This window comes from Scyliorhinus torazame, chromosome 22 (assembly GCF_047496885.1).
Source record: "Scyliorhinus torazame isolate Kashiwa2021f chromosome 22, sScyTor2.1, whole genome shotgun sequence".
Lineage (NCBI taxonomy): Eukaryota > Metazoa > Chordata > Chondrichthyes > Carcharhiniformes > Scyliorhinidae > Scyliorhinus > Scyliorhinus torazame.
In genome coordinates, this window is record NC_092728.1 from 36,962,548 (window position 1) to 36,989,225 (window position 26,678).

General features: G+C 46.5%; 1 protein-coding gene and 1 long non-coding RNA gene across 4 annotated transcripts; one reads left to right on the forward strand and one right to left on the reverse strand.

Annotated features, from left to right (window-relative positions):
* Positions 1-4: 4 nt before the first annotated feature.
* On the forward strand, positions 5-19,862 carry LOC140399012 (uncharacterized). The gene is made up of 3 exons (XR_011937608.1): positions 5-60; positions 12,575-12,837; positions 19,350-19,862. It is a non-coding gene; the product is annotated as an uncharacterized lncRNA (long non-coding RNA).
* On the reverse strand, positions 11,769-26,147 carry LOC140399011 (tubulin alpha chain-like). 3 transcript variants are annotated; one of them, XM_072488062.1, is made up of 5 exons: positions 26,106-26,147; positions 20,440-20,662; positions 20,179-20,327; positions 12,628-13,308; positions 11,769-12,161 (listed from the first exon to the last, which is right to left on the reverse strand). In XM_072488062.1, exons 2-5 carry the CDS (start codon positions 20,558-20,560, stop codon positions 11,865-11,867), a joined length of 1,248 nt encoding a protein of 415 aa, XP_072344163.1. In that variant the 5' UTR covers positions 20,561-20,662; positions 26,106-26,147; the 3' UTR covers positions 11,769-11,864. The 3 variants fall into 3 exon arrangements, with proteins under 3 accessions (XP_072344163.1, XP_072344161.1, XP_072344162.1); XM_072488060.1 differs by lacking the exon at positions 26,106-26,147 and adding an exon at positions 25,055-25,248; XM_072488061.1 differs by lacking the exon at positions 26,106-26,147 and adding an exon at positions 21,241-21,263.
* Between the last annotated feature and the right edge of the window lie 531 nt (positions 26,148-26,678).

The following is a 26,678-nucleotide window of genomic DNA, read 5'->3' on the forward strand; positions in this document are numbered from 1 at the left end:
AAAAGGACTCCACTGGCCTCGGAGGAAGTTCAAGCCTGCAAGAAATGATAAAAGAGAGAGGTTAGTAATAATGTTAGTCTAAGAATTAAATTTTAAAAGATTAGAAAGAGTACAAGTTAAGTAAAAAGTGGATCTGTAGGGGGGAGCTCGCAGAGAGTCGCCTCGCTCCGGCACCATCTTATGGCCTGTGATACCTTTTTTGTTGACAGCCTTGTCGGCTTGTACGGCAGTGTCCAACCTCAGTGTAGGGCATTGGGCCCTGCCCGTCGCCAACCTCATGTCCATATAATGTGGAGCATGGTCGGAAACCCCAATTGCGGAATATTCCGCTTTGATGAGCCCTGGAAGAACTGTTTTTCCCACTAAAAAGAAGTTAATTCTGGTACATACGTTGTGTTCTGGGGAGAAGGATAACTCCTTTTCTCCTGGGTGGGTGAACCTCCAGGGGTCCACTGCCCCCTTCGGCTCCATAAGAAGACCAGGTTCCTTTGCCATGATTGTGTTCTTTCCTGTTTTGGGTTTGATCTGTCAGTCATTGGGTCCTGCACCACCCCCCCCCCCACCCCCCCCACCCCCCCCCCCCCCCCCACCACCCCCACCCACCACCCCCGAATGATAAGTCGGTGCGTCACTATGTCAGGTTCTTCTGCCATGATCTTTTTAATGAATTTTGTGTCATCCCTGTTGGGAGCGTACACATTAACTAGAGGTACAGCTGCCCCACCCAGGGCTGCTGTTGTACCAGCCCCCTGGGTCCGTAACCGTCTTTGTCATCCTAAACATCGTCATCTCACTGATCAGTATTGCCACCCCCTGGCTCTCGTCATGTATCAGGAATGTAGGTCTGTCCCACCCAGCCCTTCCTTATCCACAGTTGGTCCTGCTCTCTAAGGTGCGTTTCTTGGAGGAAGACTATGTCGGTTTTCATGTTAGGTGGGTGAGGACTCTGGATCTTTTCACTGGGCCGTTGAGTCCTCTTACTTTCCAGGTGACTATCCTTGTGGGGGGCTTCTGTCCCCCCGTTCCTGTGGGATTAACCATACTTACCTGTTGGATGCGCACCTGCACTCCAGGGTTTCCCTTTGTTAGGGGTACAGCTAAGATGGCTGCTGTCACTGCTCTCCCCATGCAGTAGGTCTCTGCGCTCCAGGGCTTGCCTTTCTCCAGGGGGCACCCAACATGTACGCCCACGTTGTGTCCGCCATGTGGGTCTGCCCCTGCACTCCTGGGTTTCCCTTGGGCCAGAGGCACTCAGCATGGCTGCCCACTGTACGGCTGACACCTGTGTAGGCCTCTGCACACCGGGGTCTCCCTTCGCCCTGAGACCATACGGGGTGGTTGCTTGCAGTGCTTTCATGTTCTAAGCCTCTGGTTGTCGCCCTTTGTAGCCTATTGCTCTCGTTCTACCCTGTTTTTCCCTCCCTCCCTGTGCACCCCCGATCCCCCCCCTTCCCCCCCCCCCTTATCTCCCCCTCCCATTTACCCGTCTATTGTCCTTCTTTCCCCCAGTCCTATCCCTGTTTGCTCCCCCCACCCCTGTTGTGTGGTCCCCCCGCCCCCCCCTCCCCCGGCCTGGAGCCGTCCTCCTTGTTAGGGGGGGGGGGGGGGGGGGGTTGTGGCCCTGCTCTGTCGCATATACCATCCCCTGAATAACAGACGTGTTCGGCCCATAAAGGAAAAGCTTTATACGGACAACACTTAATACCTGGTGACGAATCCGGGACAACAGATGCACAATAGAGACAGACCGAGAAATTGTCAACAAAACCTTCGAGGCCAACTCCCAAGGGCTGTACACCTCAGAGCCCCCAGCAGGGGAGTCAGGAATGAAACGGTTCCTCGATGGACTGGACATGCCAGTCGTGGGGGAGGACAGGAAATGGGGCTTGGACCCACCACTAGCATTGTGTGAGATCATGGAAAGTATTAGCTCCATGAAGCGGACCGATTGGAAGAGTTCCCGACCAACTTCTATAAATAATTTGCGACAGCACTGGCCTCAAACCTCAGACTCCTGCTGAACGTGATAATGACCCCATCATGGGAGACAACGCCAGAGGTGATTGTCTCCATGGACGCAGAAAAGGCCTTCGACAGAGTCGAGTGGAAGTACCTCATAGAGGTCTCGCTATGCAGATGACCTGCTCCTCTACATTTCAGACCCAGAAAGCAGCATGGAAGGAATCATCACGCTCCTTAAAGAGTTTAGTGCCTTTTCGGGCTATATGCTCAACTTGTGCAAAAGCGAGTCCTCCTCCCGGTACACCCACAAGGGGGAGCGGCAGCACTAGTGGGACTGCCATTCAAACAAGCCAAACATAAATTCCGCTACCTGGGGATCCAAATCGCGCATGACTGGAAGGGGATTCACAAATGGAACCTGACCAAACTGACAGAGGAAGTCAAAAAGGACCTGAGAAGATGGAATGTACTCCCACTCTCCCTCGCGGGGAGACTGCAATCAAAATGACCATACTGTCCAGTTACCTCATCCTACTTAGACCTATCCCGATCTATATCCCCAAGGCCTTTTTCAAATCACTAGACAAACTAATCATTGCGTTCCTAATGGTGGGGTGGGGGAAGAATGCAAGGATCCCAAAGAAGGTCTTACAAAAAACAAAGTCCAAGGGAGGGCTACAATTCTACAACTGGCCAGCGATAGCCAAATAAGTAAGGGGATGGATCAAAGAGCCAGAAGCCGAGTGGGTGCACGTGGAGGAGGCCTCCTGCAAGGGGACCTCTCTCCTGGCCCTCGCCACAGCGGCACTCCCATCCACACGCAAAAAACATCCAGCAGCCCAGTGGTGGTAGCCACCCCCCAGACTGACGGAGAGATTTCAGCTAGCTAGGGGGAACGAACTAAGGTACCTTCAACTTAAACACGTTCTACGGATGGAGTGGGGGGAAGAAGGATGGGAGTGTGCAAAGAACAAAAAGGGGAACCAGAGGGGGGTGGCGGGAAGACGAGGAAGGAGAGCACAGGAAAAGACAACCACGGCAAACACAGTAACAGAAAGTAATGAAATACAGGAGGAAGAAATGACGAACGACCGAAGCAGAGGTGAACGCACAACAACAACGGCAGCAAAGGCCGACAGGGAGAAGCAAGCAACAACACCCCCCTACCTACCGAGATCCATTGTTGTATTGCCGGGATTGTGATCACTCTCTCTGTACTGGAGAAAACAAAATGTATAAAAATGATAGAATGCACAAGATGGGCGTACAGATGTACTGTAATTGTCCCCCCAGTACCTCGATGTATCTATAGGGGCTGGTTCAGCACAGGGCTAAATCGCTGGCTTTTCAAGCAGACCGAGGCAGGCCTGCAGCATGGATCAATTCCCGTACCAGCCTCCTCGAACAGGCGATGGAATGTGGCGACTCGGGGCTTTTCGCAGTAACTTCATTTGAAGTGTACTTGTGACAATACTCGATTTTCATTTATCATTTCAATTCATTTCATATACCTTCCCAGTCCGCCCCCCTCCCCGCACCCCCCCCCCCCCCACACCTACCTACATGTTTTTTGTTACCTATTAGTCACCTGACCCTGGCGTGCTTGTGCCTGTTTAGTTAGCCACCTTACTATAAGCCATATCCTCCCCCCCCCCCACCCCCCACCTCCACTATCTCAAGTTCCTGAAGTCACTACAAATCCTGTTCCACTTGCAGTTATTGGTAAAGTAAAACACAAAAGATCCATTCTGCTTGGGACAGAGTGATTAACTAATCAGAATATACTTGACTATTCAAAACTTAACGTTTGTAATTCCCAAATAAAATTACTTTATTGGAGTTCCAAAGCCAGAGCTCAGAGTGTGGACAAAGGAAAACCCTGAACCCAGCTCCTTGCCTGCTCCAAAAACCAATTCAAATTGAATCCAATTCAAGAGAGATATACCAGATCCATTAACAAGCAAGGACCAATTCTCTGCTGGTTTGAAAAGGGGTGGAGTAAGAGTTCTCCACCAGACGTCATTTTGCCACCACCCTTCTTTTGTTTAAACGAGAAACATGATCATGAACCTATTTTATTTACCCATCTGTCCTTTACTCTTCGTTCTACAATCTCAGAATTATTCCTTTTGCGTTGTGTCAGGGAAGTTTTAACTCTCGACTCATCCAATACCGGATTGGTCATGTGCATTTCAACTGTCCCAACTTCCAATGAACCCTATCAAACTAATACTTTCTTATTCTTACATACGTGAATTTGTATCCTGATTTACATTCTCCGTGCGCCAAAACTACCCTGGAATCGTCAGTAAACATGGATCTTGGTTGATAACGGTTGAAATGAAAGGTTTGTTAATTACATTTCAGTTTGTTATCGGTTTGACTCAAACCACTCAAACTATGATCTCGAAATCACAATATCAGACGACACACAAATATCACCACACTCAAAGGAACCTAGCACTTCAGTGCTTTGACCAAAATTAATTAGGTAAACGTCCTTTTGTTCCTGTTCTAAACTTCCAAATTATAAACTCACGGTTACTTCTCAGAAGATAAATCTTAACAGAGATATATGAACACCCACAAACCAAACACATACATTCTCACAGCTCGCAAATATCACAGTTAACTCTTCCCCTTCTCTCGTGGCGACAGATTGTCAAAGAGACAGCAATTTCACAATCCTTTAATTCAAATACTGAACAAGATCCTCCATTGGCCTTCATCATAAAACTTTATTTATTGTATTCCATTTAAGTCAATTTCCAATGATTGATTTGATAGGCATTAGCTAATCTCAGAGACGTATATTTTTTTGGACGATTTAGAACAGATCAACTGGCCGTTGCAGGGGAATTTGCATACGTCCGTGTGCTCACCCTAACTTGGAGGTGTACCTGAACAAGAGACCCTAGCTGTTCAAGTGAAGATAAGCATCCAGCAGAGGGCAGTAGAGCGGAGCTGCTGATTGGCCGTTGCAGGGGAAATTTGCATACGTCCGTGTGCGCACCCTAACTTGGAGGTGTACCTGAACAAGAGACCCTAACTGTTCAAGTGAAGACAAGCATCCAGAAGAGGGAAGTAGAGCGGAGCTGCTGATTGGCCGTTGCAGGGGACATTTGCATACGTCCGTGTGCTCACCCTAACTTGGAAGTGGTTTGTGGAGGAGCTCTTGTCAAGTGACACTTAAACCCGAAACACTTCTTCAGTGTTTCCCTCCCTACCCCCTACTGTAACAAAAAAAACAACCGCTGTAAGGATCAAGAGGAAGGCTCGAGGGCAGGTAGAAGTGGAAAGTTGAACCGTGACGTCACAGCCTGCAGGTAATGGATTGGCTGGTGACTGGTAAGTAGTTTTTATTTATTTTCCCTCAGGTGTTATCGTGCACAGGTTGCTGAGTGAGTGCTTGCTGAGAAGGGGAGTGAATAAGCGGTGAGCTCTTTCTTTCTTTTTTATTATCCAGAGGGGATGACAGGGAAGGTAGTGCAATGTTCTTCCTGCAGAATGTTTGAGGTGAGGGACGACATCATTGTCCCTGCTGATTTCATCTGTGGGAAGTGCACCCATCTCCAGCTCCTCAGAAACCGCGTTAGGGAGCTGGAGTTAGATAAACTTCGGATCATTCGGGAGGCAGAGTTGGTCATAGATAGAAGCTTCAGGGATGTAGTTACTCCGAAGAATAAAGATAGATGGGTGACGGTGAGGGGGGCTGGGAGGAAGCAGTCAGTACAGGGATGCCCTGTGGCCGTTCCCCTTAGAAACAGGTATACCACTTTGAATACTATTGGGGGGACTTACCAGGGTTAAGCAGTGGGGTACAGGTCTCTGGCACAGAGTCTGTCCCTGTTGCTCAGAAGGGAAGGGGGGAGGAGTAGAGCATTAGACATTGGAGACTCCATAGTTAGGGGGATAGATAGGAGATTCTATGGGAACGAGAGAGACCCACGGTTGGTGTGTTGCCTCCCATGTGCCAGGGTGTGTGATGTCTCAGATCGTGTTTTCGGGATCCTTAAGGGGGAGGGGGAGCAGCCCCAAGTCGTGGTCCACATAGGTACCAACGACATAGGTAGGAAAAGGGATGGGGATGTAAGGCAAGAATTCAGGGAGCTAGGGTGGAAACTTAGGTCTAGGACAAACAGAGTTATTATCTCTCGGTTGTTACCAGTGCCACGTGATAGTGAGACGAGGAATAGGGAGAGAGGAGTTGAACACGTGGCTACAGGGATGGTGCAGGAGGGAGGGTCTCAGATTTCTGGATAATTGGGGCTCATTCTGGGGTCGGTGGGACCTCTACAAACGGGATGGTCTGCACCTGGACAAGAGGGGTACCAATATCCTGGGGGGGGGGGGGGGGGGGGGAAATTTGCTAATGCTCTTCGGGAGGGTTTAAACTAGTTCAGCAGGGGCTTGGGAACCTGAATTGTAGCTCCAGTATACAGGAGGTTGAGAGTAGTGAGGTCATGAGTAGGGTTTCAAAGTTGCTGGAGTATACCGGCAGGCAGGAAGGTGGTTTAAAGTGTGTCTTCTTCAATGCCAGGAGCATCCGGAATAAGGTTGGTGAACTTGCTGCATGGGTTGGTACCTGGGACTTCGATGTGGTGGCCATTTCGGAGACATGGATAGAGCAGGGACAGGAATGGTTGTTGCAGGTGCCGGGATTTCGATATTTCAGTAAGCTCAGGGGAGGTGGTAAAAGAGGGGGAGGGGTGGCATTGTTAGTCAAGGACAGTATTATGGTGGCAGAAAGGACGTTTGATGAGGACTCGTCTACTGAGGTAGTATGGGCTGAGGTTAGAAACAGGAAAGGAGAGGTCACCCTGTTAGGGGTTTTCTATAGGCCTCCGAAAAGTTCCAGAGATGTAGAGGAGAGGATTGCAAAGATGATTCTGGATAGGAGCGAAAGCTATGGGGAACTTTAACTTTCCAAATATTGACTGGAAACACTATAGTTCGAGTACATTAGATGGGTCCGTTTTTGTCCAATGTGTGCAGGAGGGTTTCCTGACACAGTATGTAGATAGGCCAACGAGAGGCGAGGCCATATTGGATTTGCTACTGGGTAATGAACCAGGACAGGTGTTAGATTTGGAGGTAGGTGAGCACTTTGGTGATAGTGACCACTATTCGATTACGTTTACTTTAGTGATGGAAAGGGATAGGTATATACCGCAGGGCAAGAGTTATATCTGGGAGAAAGGCAATTACGATGCGATGAGGCAAGACTTAGGATACATCGGATGGAGAGGGAAACTGCAGGGGATGGGCACAATAGAAATGTGGAGCTTGTTCAAGGAACAGCTACTCGTGTCCTTGATAAGTATGTACCTGCCAGGCAGGGAGGAAGTGGTCGAGTGAGGGAACCGTGGTTTACTAAAGCAATCGAAACACTTGTCAAGAGGAAGAAGGAGACTTATGTAAAGATGAGACCTGAAGGTTCAGTTAGGGCGCTCGAGAGTTACAAGTTAGCTAGGAAGGACATAAAGAGAGAGCTAAGAAGACCCAGGAGGGGATATGAGAAGTATTTGGCAGGTAGGATCAAGGATAACCCGAAAGCTTTCTATAGATATGTCAGGAATAAAAGAATGACTAGGCTGAGAGTAGGGCCAGTCAAGGACAGTCGTGGGAAGTTGTGCTTGGAGTCCGATGAGATAGGAGAGGTGCGAAATGAATATTTTTCGTCAGTATTCACACAGGAAAAAGACAATGTTGTCGAGGAGAATACTGAGATTCAGGCTACTAGACTAGAAGGGCTTGAGGTTCATAAGGAGGAGGTGTTATCAATTCTGGAAAGTGTGAAAATAGATAAGTCACCTGGGCCGGATGGGATTTACCCTAGGATTCTCTGGGAAGCAGGGGAGGAGATTGCTGAGCCTTTGGCCTTGAACTTTAAGTCATCTTTGTCTACAGGAATAGTGCCAGAAGACGGGAGGATAGCAAATGTTGTCCCCTTATTCAAGAAGGGTAGTAGAGATAACCCCGGTAACTATAGACTAGTGAGCCTTACTTCTGTTGTGGGAAAAATCTTGGAAAGGTTTGTAAGAGATAGGATGTATAATCATCTGGAAAGGAATAATTTGATTAGAGATAGTCAACACGGTTTTGTGAAGGGTAGGTCGTGCCTCACAAACCTTATAGAGTTCTTTGAGAAGGTGACCAAACAGGTGGATGAAGGTAAAGCAGTTGATGTGGTGTATATGGATTTCAGTAAAGCGTTTGATAAGGTTCCCCATGGTAGGCTACTGCAGAAAATACGGAGGCATGGGATTCAGGGTGATTTAGCAGTTTGGATCAGAAATTGGCTAGCTGGAAGAACGCAAAGGGTGGTGGTTGATGGGAAATGTTCAGACTGGAGTCCAGTTACTAGTGGTGTACCACAAGGATCTGTTTTGGGGCCACTGCTGTTTGTCATTTTTATAAATGACCTGGAGGAGGGCGTAGAAGGATGGGTGAGTAAATTTGCAGATGACACTAAAGTCAGTGGAGTTGTGGACAGTGCGGAAGGATGTTACAAGTTACAGAGGGACATAGATACGCTGCAGCGCTGGGCTGAGAGGTGGCAAATGGAGTTAATGCAGAAAAGTGTGAGGTGATTCATTTTGGAAGGAATAACAGGAAGACTGAGTACAGGGCTAATGGTAAGATTCTTGGCAGTGTGGATGAGCAGAGAGATCTCGATGTCCATGTACATAGATCCCTGAAAGTTCCCACCCAGGTTGAGAGGGTTGTTAAGAAGGCGTACGGTGTGTCATCTTTTATTGGTAGAGGGATTGAGTTTCGGAGCCATGAAGTCATGTTGCAACTATACAACACTCTGGTGCGGCCGCATTTGGATTATTGCGTGCAATTCTGGTCGCCGCATTATAGGAAGCATGTGGAAGCATTGGAAAGGGTGCAGAGGAGATTTACCAGAATGTTGCCTGGTATGGAGGGAAGATCTTATGAGGAAAGGCTGAGGGACTTGAGGCTCTTTTCGTTCGAGAGAAGAAGGTTAAGAGGTGACTTAATTGAGGCATACAAGATGATCAGAGGATTGGATATGGTGGACAGTGAGAGCCTTTTTCCTCGGATGGTGATGTCTAGCACGAGAGGACATAGCTTTAAATTGAGGGGAGATAGATATAAGACAGATGTCAGAGGTAGGTTCTTTACTCAGAGAGTAGTAAGGGCGTGGAATGCCCTGCCTGCAACAGTAGTGGACTCGCCAACACTAAGGACATTCAAATGGTCATTGGATAGACATATGGACAATAAGGGAATAGTGTAGATGGGCTTTTGAGTGGTTTCACAGGTCGGCGCAACATCGAGGACCGAAGGGCCTGCACTGCGCTGTAATGTTCTATGTTCTATGTTTCAACTGTCTGCTGAAATGGTTAATTTTCCTCCAGAACCTAACGGGGCGGAGAGTGGGCGGATAACTTGGAACGCAATTGCGTCCCTTCACATAATCTAAAACTTATGTTATAATCTTTAATTTTACTCAAGTGTTTTTCTTGTTCTTTAAACTGATTTCAATTTCCAATATTTACTATTTACCCAGTGTTTGAAAGAAATCGTACTGTGTTTTTCTCAAATGAATTGGCTTACTGCCGAGTTTATCCCGGAGGCACTGGCCTGGGTGGCTTGAATGGCTTAATCTGAAACTCAAGTCTGATCTTGAAAATTTGAAACAATCTGAATTTATTTTAGACACGACCCCAGTTGTTACGTTTCTAACTTTAATCTTCTATTTCCTTTACTCCTTTTTTTTTGTTCTGGGAGGGGGTCAGCTGCGGTGTCCAGCACGTGGCCCGGGGATTTGTCATCCCCAGATATTTCTGGAAAAAAAGCTTATGAGCTTTCCAGCCCTTTTTACTGTGCAGCAGTGTGTCTATTGAAATCCACCTGGCTTCCACATTTTATCAATTAGTTTACAATACTTCTGGGCGAGGAAAAGAGGTGTTGTACCTTCCGGTCCTCATTTCTCAATGAGCCCGAGGTCTGCATTTTGGATTTAGTTTCATTTGATTTTTTTTTCTTTTTATTTGGCATGTCTTTTTAATCTAAATAGTGATTGAACATCTAAACCTTGAGTGAATTCGGGGCCTCACCCTTGCAGGAAACCTCACCATACAATAAAGTTCAAATTGGATTTAAGCATCTTATCGCTAAACTTTTGTTTTGGTTTCCATATGGCACACAGGGGACCACTCCTGTCCCCACGCGAACTCTATCGTTTTACTTGTCATGATTGCGTGGGACTAGACCCATCAGGAATCTACTCTCAGAGGTCGGCTTTTACTGGAGTGTAACTTGCAGTCGACAAATTTCTTGGCTTTTTGTCGTATCACAAGTTAGTCACTTACATTTTCCACACCTATAAGCACTTTCAGACAATACCCTATAACGAACTACCCACCGCCGTTTGACTGCTGGTCAGATCCTGTTCACAGGTTCTGAATTCGTCAGCCGCCAAATTCTGTCCAGTCTCCGGGATAAGTTTACATGTATAATGAGTAAATGTACTCACTCGGGTCTCTGACGATATCGGTCGACTGAAGAATCCGAGTCACTGCACCAAACAGTTAGCGGGAGAGGATCGCAAAGAAATCACCCAACGCCCAGGGCTGCTGGTCCTCGCATCAAATGGTTTATTTCGTCGGCGGGGTGTTGGCGTCTGGTAAAGTCTCAGACCACCTCTCCACCGAACAAAGGAAAACATCTATTCTTATACATTTTTCTAAACAGCTGCACAGCCCATTTCAGCTAAACCTTGTCCAATGATATTGATTATAGATTAGATATATTAGTTATATATCCAATTAAATTTGATATTATGAAATGTGGGTTGGTATCTTACCAGCCCCTGACTTCATGAAGAAGTCACTCATACTAGTTGTTAAAGTTATCTCTCCTACCTGCGTCGGCGACCTTGGGCTGGCGAGGATGAACCATGCTCCTTGTATTTCTCTGTGCATGTCTCCCTTGCCTCCCTAGAATCTCCCGTGTTTGTTTCCTATTTAATGCTTTAATATCACTCATCTTTGCCTCCCTGACTATCTCTGCTGTCTGTAATTAAATGATGTCATTTATACCAGTTTGCTACTTGACCCGGCTAATAGTTGCTCAGCAATGTGGTTAATTCAGCTAAAGGCCATTTTGTGTCTTTAGAATTGCTAACTCAGCAATTCATTTTGTCTAACTTATTGTAATTGTATATCTGCCCTTTCTGATGTTAGTAATTCTTAGGTTATAAAAATCACACGCATTGTTTATCCACTATCTATTCCTCCAAGAAGCCTCTTATACAGGCATCGAAGTCAGGGTACCTTTATCCAAAATCTTCTTTCTAAATCTTATTTCAACACCAGCCTCCCAGGATTCAGTATCATATTTGGTCGACATATGCGAGCATTTGACTAGTGCGATGGCGAAACTACAAAGTAATTGCAAACGATTGTAAATGTTAAACTTCCTTGCAAGTTCCAAATACGAAGACAATCTCACTGATCAAAAATTTACAAATCACAAATAACCAGCTTGTTCAGAATTCAGTCGCATTCCTGCTCGTTACCCAAATCAAGCAGCGGCCACTAACTAAGGCACAAATCAATGAACCCCATTACATCTTCGATCCACCTATTCCAGAGGACAGTGTTTCGATTATTTAATTGCTCTGTGACTCTTGGCCTGCGCGCTGTGGGGCTTGTTGGACTTGACCTACTTTCTGTGTCCATTGAGACTGTTGTACCTTCAAATATTTCCCTTCAGATCCCGATTTGCAACCCCTGCCCGTTACGGAGACAATTAATGAGAGTATTCGAAAGAAAATTTAAATACTTTATTGTCTTAAATAAACTTTATAATACCAATGTGAATTAAAGTTAAACCTTTCTATATTACGAATTGTAAATGAATGGATCTTATTCTTCCTCTTCGCCCTTTCTGTCCAGTGAGGAAGAATCGACGCCCACTTCTTCATAATCCTTCTCGAGTGAGGCCATGTCCTCTCGTGCATCCTGGAACTCCCCTTCCTCCAGCCCCTCCCCCACATACCAGTGGACAAAGGCCCGCTTGGCGTACATCTTATCGAATTTGAGGTTCAGGCGGGTCCAAGCCAAGGAAATTGCGGTGGTGTTACTCAGCATACACAGGGCCCGTTGCACCTTTGCCAGATCACCCCCTGGCACCACCGTCGGGGGTTGGTAGTTGATGCCAACCTATTGGAGGAAAGAAAATATGTTCGATTTCAATTGCTAACGATGCAGATCAACCTCCCATCACTTTTCCGAAAGTTGCATTTAGTGTTAATGTTTTTTTCCCTATTTAAGGATCGAGGTCTGGCCATTCCCTGGGTTCTTCCCCTACATCAAAGCTCGAGGATCAACGGAGTACCGATGCGCAAATTAGATTACATTCAAAGGCAAATGTACGCTTTAAAAGTCTAATTACAGAACGGCCTTGAGTCTCAGCAAGATTTTCCCCTGTTCAAGGAAGGACTCCTGCTTGAGCATTCAGGTTTGAGAGTTTCCCATTGTTGCAGGAATGGGAACAGTCTGTTGCGGTTTTCTGCCTGTGTAGAAAGACACCTTTGTATCGAAATAAAGTGAACAGTTTTGTAATGTGTTCTCAGAGTTTCACAATCCATGATTCCCTGTGTCGCATGGAAAGGTCGCACACACTCACCTTGAAGCCAGTGGGACACCAGTCAACAAACGCGATCGAGCGCTTGGTCTTGATGGTGGCGATGGCGGCGTTGACATCCTTCGGAACCACGTCTCCTCGGTACAGCATGCAGCACGCCATGTACTTGCCCTGGCGGGGGTCACACTTCACCAGCTGGTTGGCTGGTTCAAAACATGAGTTGGTGAGCTCCGACACCGAGAGTTGCTCGTGGTAAGCTTTCTCGGCCGAAATGAGAGGGGAAAAGGTCGCCAGAGGGAAGTGAATGCGGGGATAGGGGACCAGGTTGGTTTGAAACTCAGTCAGGTCCACATTGAGGGCACCGTCGAACCGGAGTGAGGCGGTGATGGACGACAGTACCTGTGCAATAAGTCTGTTGAGGTTGGTGTAAGTTGGCCTCTCAATGTCAAGGTTACGCCGACAGACATCGTAAATGGCCTCATTGTCCACCATGAAGGCACAGTCAGAGTGCTCCAGGGTGCAGTGGGTCACCAGCACAGAGTTGTACGGCTCAACCACTGCGGTGGAAATCTGGGGAGCAGGGTAAACGGAAAACTCCAGCTTGGCTTTCTTCCCGTAGTCGACGGAGAGTCTCTCCATCAGGAGGGAAGTAAAACCCGAGCCCGTGCCACCTCCAAAACTGTGGAAGATGAGGAAACCCTGTAACCCTGTGCAGAGATCAGCCTGTGGGTAAAAACACAGAAAACATATTAAAGAGGAAACAAAGAATGGAATCTCTCCTGAAAACGACAGAGGAATCTAACATAATGAAATGTCCCCAGAGTCCCTCCCGTGACTATGATTTAGTGGCCATTACTGAAACATGGTTAAAGGATGGCCACAACTGGGAGTTTAATATCCGAGGGTATCAAACTATTCGGAAGGACAGAGTGGATGGTAAGGGAAGTGGTGTAGCTCTGGTATTTAAGGATGACGTCGGGGCAACAGTACGGGATGACATCGGTGCTATGGAGGATAAGGTTGAATCCATTTGGGTGGAAATCAGGAATTGTAAGGCGAAAAAGTCACTGATAGGAGTAGTCTATAGGCCACCAAATAGTAACATTATGGTGGGGCAGGCAATAAACAAAGAAATAACTGATGCATGTAGAAATGGTACAGCAGTTATCATGGGAGATTTGAATCTACATGTCGATTGGTTTAACCAGGTCGGTCAAAGCAGCCTTGAGGAGGAGTTTATAGAATGTATCCGCGATAGTTTCCTACAACAGTATGTAATGGAACCTACGAGGGAACAAGCGGTGCTAGGTCTGGTCCTGTGTAATGAGACAGGATTGATTCAGGATCTCATAGTTAGGGATCCTCTAGGAAGGAGCAATCATAATATGGTGGAATATAAAATACAGATGGAGGGTGAGAAGGTAAAATCAAGCACTAGTGTTTTGTGCTTAAGCAAATGAGATTACAATGCGATGAGAGAAGAACTAACTAAGGTAGACTGGGAGCAAAGACTTCATGGTCAAACAGTTGAGGAACAGTGGAGAACCTTCCAAGCGATTTTTCACAGTGCTCAGCAAAGGTTTATACCAACAAAAAGGAAGGATGGTAGAAAGAGAGAAAATCGACGATGGATTTCTATGGAAATAAGGGAGAGTATCAAATTGAAGGAAAAAGCATACAAAGTAGCAAAGATCAGTGGGAGACTAGAGGACTGGGAAATCTTTAGGGGGCAACAGAAAGCTACTAAAAAGGTATAAAGAAGAGTAACATAGATTATGAGAGTAAACTTGCTCAGAATATAAAAACAGATGGTAAAAGTTTCTACAAATATATAAAACAAAAAAGAATGGCTAAGGTAAATATTGGTCCTTTAGAGGATGAGAAGGGAGATTTAATAATGGGAGATGAGGAAATGGCTGAGGAACTGAACAGGTTTTTTGGGTCGGTCTTCACAGTGGAAAACACCAATAACATGCCAGTGACTGATGGAAATGAGGCTATGACTGGTGAGGACCTTGAGAGGATTGTTATCATCAAGAAGGTAGCGATGGGCAAGCTAATGGGGCTAAAGGTAGACAAGTCTCCTGGCCCTGATAGAATGCATCCCAGAGTGCTAAAAGAGATGGCTAGGGAAATTGCACTAGTGATAATTTACCAAAACTCACTAGACTCTGGGGTGGTCCCGGCGGATTGGAAATTAGCAAACGTGACACCACTTTTTAAAAAAGGAGGTAGGTAGAAAGCCGGTAGTTATAGGCCAATGAGCTTAACTCCGGTAGTAGGGAAGATGCTGGGATCATCAAGGAAGAAATAGCGAGGCATCTGGATGGAAATTGTCCCATTGGGCAGATGCCTAACTAATTTAGTGGACTTTTTTGAGGACATTACCAGTGCGGTAGATAACGGGGAGCCAATGGATGTGGTATATCTGGATTTCCAGAAAGCCTTTGACAAGGTGACACACCAAAGGTTGCTACCTAAGATAAAGACGCATGGCATTAAGGGGAATGTAGTAGCATGGATAGACAGTGGTTAATTAATAGAAAGCAAAGAGTGGGGATTAATGGGTGTTTCTCTGGTTGGCAATCAGTAGCGAGTGGTGTCCCTCAGGGATCAGTGCTGGGCCCACAACTGTTCACAACTTACATAGATGATTTGGAGTTGGGGACAAAAAGCAATGTGTCCAAGTTTACAGACGACACTAAGATAAGTGGTAAAGCAAAAAGTGCAGAGGACACTGGAAGTCTGCAGAGGGATTTGGATGGGCTAAGTGAATGGGCTAGGGTCTGGCAAATGGAATACAATGTTGACAAATGTGAGGTTATCCATTTTGGTAGGAATAACAGCAAAAGGGATTATTATTTAAATGATAAAATATTAAAACATGCTGCTGTGCAGAGAGACCTGTGTGTACTAGTGCATGAGTCGCAAAAAGTTGGTTTACAGTTGCAACAGGTGATTAAGAAGGCAAATGGAATTTTGTCCTTCATTGCTAGAAGGATGGAGTTCAAAACTAGGGAGGTTATGCTGCAATTGTAAGAGGTGTTAGTGAGGCCACACCTGGAGTATTGTGTTCAGTTTTGGTCTCCTTACTTGAGAAAGGACGTACTGGCACTGGAGGGTGTGCAGAGGAGATTCACTAGGTTAATCCCAGAGCTGAAGGGGTTGGATTACAAAGAACAAAGAACAAAGAAATGTACAGCACAGGAACAGGCCCTTCGGCTCTCCAAGCCCGTGCCGACCATGCTGCCCGACTAAACTACAATATTCTACACTTCCTGGGTCCGTATCCCTTTATTCCCATCCTATTCATGTATTTGTCAAGATGCCCCTTAAATGTCACTATCGTCCCTGCTTCCACCACCTCCTCCGGTAGCGAGTTCCAGGCACCCACTACCCTCTGTGTAAAAAACATGCCTCGTACATCTACTCTAAACCTTGCCCCTCTCACCTTAAACGTATGCCCCCTAATAATTGACCCCTCTACCTTGGGGAAAAGCCTCTGACTATCCACTCTGTCTATGTCCCTCATAATTTTGTAGACCTCTATCAGGTCGCCCCTCAACCTCCGTCGTTCCAGTGAGAACAAACCGAGTTTATTCAACCGCTCCTCATAGCTAATGCCCTCCATACCAGTCAACATTCTGGTAAATCTCTTCTGCACCCTCTCTAAAGCCTCCACATCCTTCTGGTAGTGTGGCGACCAGAATTGAACACTATGCTCCAAGTGTGGCCTAACTAAGGTTCTATACAGCTGCAACATGACTTGCCAATTCTTATACTCAATGCCCCGGCCAATGAAGGCAAGCATGCCGTATGCCTTCTTGACTACCTTCTGCACCTGTGTTGCCCCTTTCAGTGCCCTGTGGACCTGTACTCCTAGATCTCTCTGACTTTCAATACTCTTGAGGGTTCTACCATTCACTGTATATTCCCCACCTGCATTAGACATTCCAAAATGCATTACCTCACATTTGTCCGGATTAAACTCCATCTGCCATCTCTCCGCCCAAGTCTCCAAACAATCTAAATCCTGCTGTATCCTCTGACAGTCCTCATCGCTATCCGCAATTCCACCAACCTTTGTGTCGTCTGCAAACTTACTAATCAGACCAGTTACATTTTCCTCCAAATTATTTATATATACTGCAAACAGCAAAGGTCCCAGCACTGATCCCTGCGGAACACCACTGGTCACAGCTCTCCAATTAGAAAAGCATCCTTCCATTGCTACTCTCTGCCTTCGATGACCTAGCCAGTTCTGTATCCACCCTGCCAGCTCACCCCTGATCCCATGTGACTTCACCTTTTGTACTAGTCTACCATGAGGGACCTTGTCAAAGGCCTTACTGAAGTCCATTTGGAAACATCGACTGCCCTACCTGCATCAATCATCTTTGTGACCTCCTCGAAAAACTCTATCAAGTTAGTGAGACACGACCTCCCCTTCACAAAACCATGCTGCCTCTCACTAATACGTCCATTTGCTTCCAAATGGGAGTAGATCCTGTCTCGAAGAATTCTCTCTAGTAATTTCCCTACTACTGAAGTAAGGCTCACCGGCCTGTTCCCTGGATTATCCTTGCTACCCTTCTTAAACAGAGGAACAACATTGGCTATTCTCCAGTCCTCTGGGACATCACCTGAAGACAGTGAGGATCCAAATATTTCTGTCAAGGCCTCAGTAATTTCCTCTCCAGCCTCCGTCAGTATTCTGGGGTAGATCCCATTAGGCCCTGGGGACTTATCTACCTTAATATCTTTTAAGACGCCCAACACCTCGTCTTTTTGGATCTCAATGTGACCCAAGCTATCTCCACACCCTTCTCCAGACTCAACATCTACCAATTTCTTCTCGTTGGTGAATACTGATGCAAAGTATTCATTTAGTACCTCGCCCATTCCCTCTGGCTCCACACATAGATTCCCTTGCCTATCCTTCAGTGGGCCCACCCTTTCCCTGGCTACCCTCTTGCTTTTTATGTACGTGTAAAAAGCCTTGGGATTTTCCTTAACTCTATTTGCCAATGACCTTTCGTGACCCCTTCTAGGCCTCCTGACTCCTTGCTTAAGTTCCTTCCTACTTTCCTTATATTCCACACAGGCTTCGTCTGTTCTAAGCCTCTTAGCACTGACAAATGCCTCCTTTTTCTTTTTGACGAGGCCTACAATATCTCTCGTTATCCAACGTTCCCGAAAATTGCCGTATTTATCCTTCTTCCTCACAGGAACATGCCGGTCCTGAATTCCTTTCAACTGACACTTGAAAGCCTCTCACATGTCGGATGTTGATTTGCCCTCAAACATCCGCCCCCAATCTAGGTTCTTCAGTTCCCGCCTAATATTGTTATAATTAGCCTTCCCCCAATTTATCACATTCATCCTAGGAACATTCTTATCCTTGTCCACCAGCACTTTAATACTTACTGAATTATGGTCACTGTTCCCGAAATGCTCCCCTTCTGAAACTTCTACCACCTGGCCGGGCTCATTCCCCAATACCAGGTCCAGTACCGCCCCTCCCCTAGTTAGACTGTCTACATATTGTTTCAAGAAGCCCTCCTGGATGCTCCTTACAAACTCTGCCCCGTCTAAGCCCCTGGCACTATGTGAGTCCCAGTCAATATTGGGGAAGCTAAAGTCTCCCATCACCACAACCCTGTTGTTTTTACTCTTTTCCAAAATCTGTCTACCTATCTGCTCCTCTATCTCCCGCTGGCTGTTGGGAGGCCTGTCGTAAACCCCCAACATTGTGACTGCACCCTTCTTATTCCTGATCTCTACCCATATAGCCTCACTGCCCTCTGAGGTGTCCTCCCGTAGTACAGCTGTGATGTGAGGAGGCGAGGAGAGGTTGAGTAGACTGGGACTGTACTCGTTGGAATTTTGAAGGATGAGGGGGGGATCTTATAGAAACATATAAAATTATGAAGGGAATAGATAGGATAGATGCGGGCAGGTTGTTTCCACTGGCGGGTGAAAGCAGAAGTAGGGGGAATAGCCTCAAAATAAGGGGAAGTGGATTTAGGACTGAGTTTAGGAGGAACTTCTTCACCGCCCAAAGGGTTGTGAATCTATGGAATTCCTTGCCCAGTGAATCAGTAGAGGCTCCTTCATTAAATGTTTTTAAGATAAAGATAAATCGTTTTTTTGAAGAATAAAGGGATTAAGGGTTATGATGTTCGGGACAGAAAGTGGAGCTGAGTCCACAAAAGATCAGCCATGATCTCATTGAATGGTGGAGCAGGGTCGAGGGGCCAGGTGGCCTACTCCTGCTCCTAGTTCTTATGTTCTTATGTGATGGCTCACTGGGAGCTGCTGAGATTGAGCTATAGGAGCTTGGGGAGGACATTGTAGGACATTGCAAGACATTGCGGAGGAGACAGCATGGTGCCATGGTGAAACAGCTGGGAGAGGATCGATGTAAGAGACATTGTGCTAATGTTGGTAGTTACAAATTCATCAGGAGTAATCTCACTATTGTCATGCATGTAGGAAGTTTTGCATAGATTCTATTGCATATGTATATATATATATATATATATATATTGCAGTAGTGCTCTTAAATGTCCGCGTTTGTTGTACATATATTTGTTGCCGTAATAGATTTGTTGCCGTAATAGATTTTTTTTTTAACTGGTAGGACAGCCAGACAGAAAGTCTGTCTGACAAAGGTGCAAATAAAAAGGAGTAAAAGTGAGAGAATCATTCATTCCAACAATGTTTTCAAAGGGATGCCTGATGGAACTGTGTTCTGATTGCAGGAGATTCCCTGATGAGGAGACAACGTGACACATTGTGTCCAACTAAGCCGGTTATGGATCTCTGAGTATGATAAGAATGGAAGGAGCCACGTCTCTCTGCTGCTTCGTATTTTGGTACAGGTTCGGCAATCTGCAAGGAGTTTTCAAACATTGCTTAAAGGTGATATAACGTGTAGTCATTACCTGAAATCCAACGGGCTAACACTGATTTAATTGTCAACAAGTTTAAAGCCATTGGCCATTTTCCAACAATTGGCTTAACCGGGCTTTCTAGTGTATAATTAAAGGTGGATTTTCATGGAGTGAGATGTGGGGAGACATGTTGAATGGGCGATTAGGTAAAGAGAGCTGGAGACAGAGAGATGTTTACAGAAACCTGCGGAGAGCTGATGGTTTTACATGTTATCCACCTGCTCAGCACCGTCACTTGACGTCTTTACCTGAGAAGCGTGGTGAGAATTCCGTTGAATTGTTCAAATTAAACTTCTTCTCCTAACGGATCATTACTGTTAATTACTCAAAATTGTCACTTTATTTTCAATCTTTCATACATTTTGCCTTTATAATGGTTGAAATCAGGCGGGTTCTAGAAACAACTGGAATCAGAGCACCGCTAATTCAACGAATTGTTGCCCCCATGGTTTTGGCCCCTTTACCGAACCGCGATTGGCAGGAAAAAAACCGGCATAGTTTTGCTAGGAATGAGAGGAGGGAAAACTTCGCGCACTGATGAAATTCATGGTGATGTAATCACTGCCACCTCCTTTCTCAGCAAATGTGAGCGGATACGTGAGGCAGAAATGCAGAACATCAAAGTGAGGCAACCTACCACCTTCCGGACACGATCCAGGACCAGATCCACAATCTCCTTGCCCACCGAGCAATGGCCCCGGGCGTAGTTATTCGCCGCATCCTCCTTACCGGTGATGAGCTGCTCGGGGTGAAAGAGCTGTCGGTAGGTACCGGTGCGAACCTCATCTGGGGACAGGGAACAGAGACTTGAGACCAGGAACACAGAGGCTGAAGCAAATATTGTAATTCGTTCTGTAAAACACTTACTGACCAACTCATCAACAATCTCTCCTCTTACCAATCACAGTCGGCTCCAGATCTACGAACACGGCCCGGGGAATGTGTTTCCCCGCCCCTGTCTCACTGAAGAAGGTGTTGAAGGAATCGTCACCACCTCCGATGGTCTTGTCACTGGGCATCTGCCCATCCGGTTGGATGCCATGCTCCAGACAATACAGCTCCCAGCAAGCGTTACCGATCTGCACACCCGCCTGACCAATGTGGAGTGAAAGACACTCACGCTAATGAGAGAAGAGGTGATTATTTAAGAATAATATTTTACAGATTCAATAGGATGATGGATGGAGAATGGGCTGAGGGGCAGCAAACATTCCGCCCCTGTTCATCCCCGATTCCGCCAAAACCTAATGGACCCTCCATTCTATCCCAGACCTCTACTGAGGAGATTTCTCCAGATCCTGGATCACTGTGAGCCCACTCTGCGACTTCCAAGTGTCTCTGCAGCACCGGAAGAATATACACAACCATCCCTTTTCCAATGACCGCGACTCATGTACACCCTGAGCAACTCCTGTTTCCCTGTGGACCTCAGTCCTGGTCAGATTCCCGCTCCGTGTTCTCCCTGATATCTTCTTGTTCCCTTTGCAATGCCGCCCATCCATATGTATTTTGCGGATCTCTATCTTTCCTTGGGAACTGCGGCGTCACTGTGCATGTCCCGTCTTTCGAGAACATTCTGACTCCCCATTGGATCCTACAATGTTTCACAGATCCTCTACTCTCCCTCTAGATCCTCTCTCCGAGTGAATGTGATACTGCGGTACACATCCCATTCGCTCTTGATTCAACGCTGGCCTACCATGATTTCCTGTTATGTTCACAGCTCCTCTCAATGTGTTGTGTGTCTTCCCGCACGCGCTATTTATACCGAATTCTATGAAGCAAACACGAGTTCCGATTGGACAACGAGAACAATGCGACGTGGTTGCTTGGGGAAACGGTAACATAAAATGGAACGCCGGTTCGCGCCGTTGATTGGTTGGAATCTGTAGAAGTGGATCACAGTCGATCATGAGAGGAGCTTTGGACAACAAGCGAGACTGGCCTCTTCTATCAGTCACCAAAACATCGCATTGATAGTGATACCTATCCACCAGAGCCTCGACAATTCGGCCCGATCAGTTAAAACCAGAATAGACGTCGCCTGTCAGACCCGATATATCAGAGCAGAGCAGACCAGATCAATCAGACAATTATCTATTTGACTCGCTGACACCTGAATTCCATTTTTAAAATTAATAAATCAATATCTATCGGAGTGCATTCATCAGACACCATCCGGTAAACCAGTAAATATTAAAGCCCATCCAATAGATACAATCCATTAAACCAGAACCTATTAGACCCCATCAAGCAGGCACCATCAATTATATCAGAACCTACAAGACCACATCCTTCAGGTATCATCCAATATATTAGAATGCATTCGATTCCATATATCAGACACCATCCATTAAATCAGAAATATATCAGGGCTCTTTGTAACCACAGTGTGTGACTGTACCCCGTGTGTTGGACAAATGATCACAGAAGTATTCAGTTCAATCACAATCTATTTATTGGACACAATGTTAGTATATACTGAAGAAATCACTCGCTCATATACTCTAAGACTATGACAATCGATTTGAACGACCTTGACTTAACTTCCAAATAACCGGCTCGGTGCAGAGTACATAGAACATGGGAAATACAGCACAGAACAGGCCCTTCGGCCCATGATGTTGTGCCGAACGTTTGTCGTAGATTAAGAACAATTCAATCTACACCCCAGCATTCTACCGTAATCCATGTACCTATCCAATAGCCGCTTGAAGGTCCCTAATGTTTCCGACTCAACTACTTCCACAGGCAGTGCATTCCATGCCCCCACTACTCTCTGGGGAAAGAACCTACCTAGAACATAGAACATAGAACATAGAACAATACAGCGCAGTACAGGCCCTTCGGCCCACGATGTTGCACCGAAACAAAAGCCATCTAACCTACACTATTCCATTATCATCTATATGTTTATCCAATAAACTTTTAAATGCCCTCAATGTTGGCGAGTTCACTACTGTAGCAGGTAGGGCATTCCACGGCCTCACTACTCTTTGCGTAAAGAACCTACCTCTGACCTCTGTCCTATATCTATTACCCCTCAGTTTAAAGTTATGTCCCTCGTGCCAGCCATTTCCATCTGCGGGAGAAGGCTCTCACTGTCCACCCTATCCAACCCCCTGATCATTTTGTATGCCTCTATTAAGTCTCCTCTTAACCTTCTTCTCTCCAACGAAAACAACCTCAAGTCCATCAGCCTTTCCTCATAAGATTTTCCCTCCATACCAGGCAACATCCTGGTAAATCTCCTCTGCACCCGCCCCAAAGCCTCCACGTCCTTCCTATAATGCGGTGACCAGAACTGTATGCAATACTCCAAATGCGGCCGTACCAGAGTTCTGTACAGCTGCAACATGACCTCCCGACTCCGGAACTCAATCCCTCTACCAATAAAGGCCAACACTCCATAGGCCTTCTTCACAACCCTATCAACCTGGGTGGCAACTTTCAGGGATCTATGTACATGGACACCTAGATCCCTCTGCTCATCCACACTTTCAAGAACTTTACCATTAGCCAAATATGCCGCATTCCTGTTATTCCTTCCAAAGTGAATCACCTCCCACTTCTCCACATTAAACTCCATTTGCCACCTCTCAGCCCAGCTCTGCAGCTTATCTATATCCCTCTGTAACCTGCTACATCCTTCCACACTATCGACAACACCACCGACTTTAGTATCGTCTGCAAATTTACTCACCCACCCTCCTGCGTCTTCCTCTCGGTCATTGATAAAAATGACAAACAGCAACGGCCCCAGAACAGATCCTTGTGGTACTCCACTTGTGACTGAACTCCATTCTGAACATTTCCCATCAACCACCACCCTCTGTCTTCTTTCAGCTAGCCAATTTCTGATCCACATCTCTAAATCACCCTCAATCCCCAGCCTCCGTATTTTCTGCAATAGCCTACCGTGGGAACCTTATCAAACGCTTTGCTGAAATCCATATACACCACATCAACTGCTCTACCCTCATCTACCTGTTCAGTCACCTTCTCAAAGAACTCAATAAGGTTTTTGAGGCATGACCTACCCTTCACAAAGCCATGCTGACTATCCCTGATCATATTATTCCTATCTAGATGATTATAAATCTTGTCTCTTATAATCCCCTCCAAGACTTTACCCACTACAGACGTGAGGCTCACCGGTCTATAGATGCCGGGGTTGTCTCTGCTCCCCTTTTTGAACAAAGGGACCACATTTGCTGTCCTCCAGTCCTCTGGCACTATTCCTGTAGCCAATGATGACATAAAAATCAAAGCCAAAGGTCCAGCAATCTCTTCCCTGGCCTCCCAGAGAATCCTAGGATAAATCCCATCAGGTCCCGGGGACTTATCTATTTTCAGCCTGTCCAGAATTGCCAACACCTCTTCCCTACGTACCTCAATGCCATCTATTCTATTAGCCTGGGGCTCAGCATTCTCCTCCACAACATTATCTTTTTCCTGAGTGAATACTGACGAAAAATATTCATTTAGTATCTCGCCTATCTCTTCGGACTCCACACACAATTTCCTATCCCTGTCCTTGACTGGTCCTACTCTTTCTCTAGTCAGTTCCCTTTTCTTCAGTTCCCTCCTGGCTACCTTGTATCCCTCCAGTGCCCTGTCTGAACCTTGTTTCCTCAGCCTTACATAAGTGTCCTTCTTCCTCTTAACAAGACATTCAACCTTTCTTGTCAACCATGGTTCCCTCACTCGACCATCTGTTCCCTGTCTGACAGGGACAGACATATCAAGGATATGTAGTGTCTGTTCCTTGAACAAGTTCCACATTTTAATTGTGTCCTTCCCTGACATCCTATGTTCCCAACTTATGCACTTCAGTTCTTGTCTGACAGCATCGTATTTACCCTTCCCCCAATTGTAAACCTTGCCCTCTTGCACCTATCCCGCTCCATTACTAAAGTGAAGGTCACAGAATTGTGGTCACTATCTCCAAAATGCTCCCCCACTAATAAATCTATTACTTGCCCTGGTTCATTACCAAGTACCACATCCAATATGGCCTCCACTCTGGTCGGACAATCTACATACTGTGTTAGAAAAGCTTCCTGGACACACTGCACAAACACCACCCCATCCAAACTATTTGATCTGAAGATTTTCCACTCAATATTTGGGAAGTTGAAGTCACCCAAGACTACTACCCTGTGACTTCTGCACCTTTCCAAAATCTGTTTCCCAATCTGTTCCTCCACATCTCTGCTGCTATTGGGGGGACTATAGAAAACTCCCAACAAGGTGACTGCTCCTTTCCTATTTCTGACTTCAACCCATACTACCTCAGTAGGCAGATCCTCCTCGAACTGCCTTTCTGCAGCTGTTATACTATCTCTAATTAACAATGCCACCCGACCTCATTTACCACCCTCCCTAATCTTATTGAAACAGCTGTAACCAGGAACTACCAACAACCATTTCTGCACCTCTTTTATCCAGGTTTCCGTGATGGCCACCACATCGTAGCCCCAAGTACCGATCCATGCCTTAAATTCACCCACCTTATGCTTCTTGCGTTGAAGTATACACTCTTCAACCCATCTCCATGCCTGCAAGTTCTCTCCTTTGCAGTGTTCCCTTCCCCACTGCCTCACTACACGCTCTGGCATCCTGAACATCGGCTACCTTAGTTGCTGGACCACAAATCCGGTTCCCATTCCCCTGCCAAATTAGTTTAAACCCTCCCGAAGAGTACTAGAAAACCTCCCTCCCAGGTGCCCCTCTGGTTCAGATGCAACCCATCCTGCTTGTACAGGTCCTGCCTTCCCCAGAATGCGCTCCAATTATCCAAATACCTGACGTCCTCCCTCCTACACCATTCCTGCAGCCACGTGTTCAACTGCACACTCTCCCGATTCCTAGCCTCGCTATCACGTGGCACTGGCAACAAACCAGAGATGACAACTCTGTCTGGCCTGGCTTTTAACTTCCAGCATAATTCTCCAAACTCGTGTTTTACATCCACACCCCTTTTCCTACCTACGTCATTAGTATAAATGTGCACCACGACTTCTGGCTGCTCCCCCTCCCCCTTAAGGATCTTGAAGATACGACCCGAGACGTCATTGACCCTGGCACCCGGGAGGCAACAAACCATCCGAGAGCCTCGCCCGTGCCCACAAAACCGCCTGTCTGTACCTCTAACTATTGAGTCCCCTATAACTGGTGATCTCCCAATCTCCCCCTTCCCTTCTGAGCCCCAGAGCCGGACCTCGTACCAGAGACCCCGTCACTGCAGCCTACCCCTGCTAGGTAATCCCCCCCCCCCCCAACAGTATCCACAGCGGTATACGTATTGTTGAGAGGAAGAACCACAGGGGATCCCTGCACTGACTGCTTCCTCCTCTTCCCACCTCTAACTGTTTCCCAGCTACCTTTGTTCTCAGTTGTAACTATGTCCTTGTAGCTTCTATCTATCACCCCCTCAGCTTCCCGGATGATCCTCAGTTCATTCAGCTCCAGCTCCAGTTCCCTAACAGGGTCTGTGAGGAGCTGGAGATGGCTGCACTTCCCGCAGATGAAGTCAGCAAGGACTCCGGTGGTCTTACTTACCTCAAAAATTCTGCAGGAGGAACATTCCACTGCCCTAGCTGCCATCACCTCCACTTCGTCTCGCAGTAAAAAAAAAATTTTTAATAGCTCACCTGCTCACAGCACTGAGTCTTTGTTTTAGGTTAGAGGAGGAGGGAGGGTGGGAGACACTACACGTGTAGTTCCTCAGGGTTCCACCCTCTGATTGGTCGCATCCAATCAGGGGCTGCCACATCACTTTTGGGGTGGGCACTCAATGGCCAATCTTGGGCAGGCTCCGACCAGGAGCTCGGTGCCGCCTTGTCTGGAAGATAATTTAATGGACCTGATGGTGCCATTATTACTTCAATCGCCTTGAATGGCCCATTTGCAGGTGTCAGTTGGTGCATATGTCTGAGTGGTTGTTTGAAACCCCACAAGCTGCAGCATGTCTGTGTCCCAAAGCTGTCCACATTACCCATCATCCACTGCGATCGGATATTTTAGATGGCCACATATCCATCCTCTTGATCCTGAACGCGAAGTGTGTTGGATCACAGACTCGAACCAATTCCTGCCCTGCATCTCCAGTCACCTGTCGGCCAATCAAGGTCC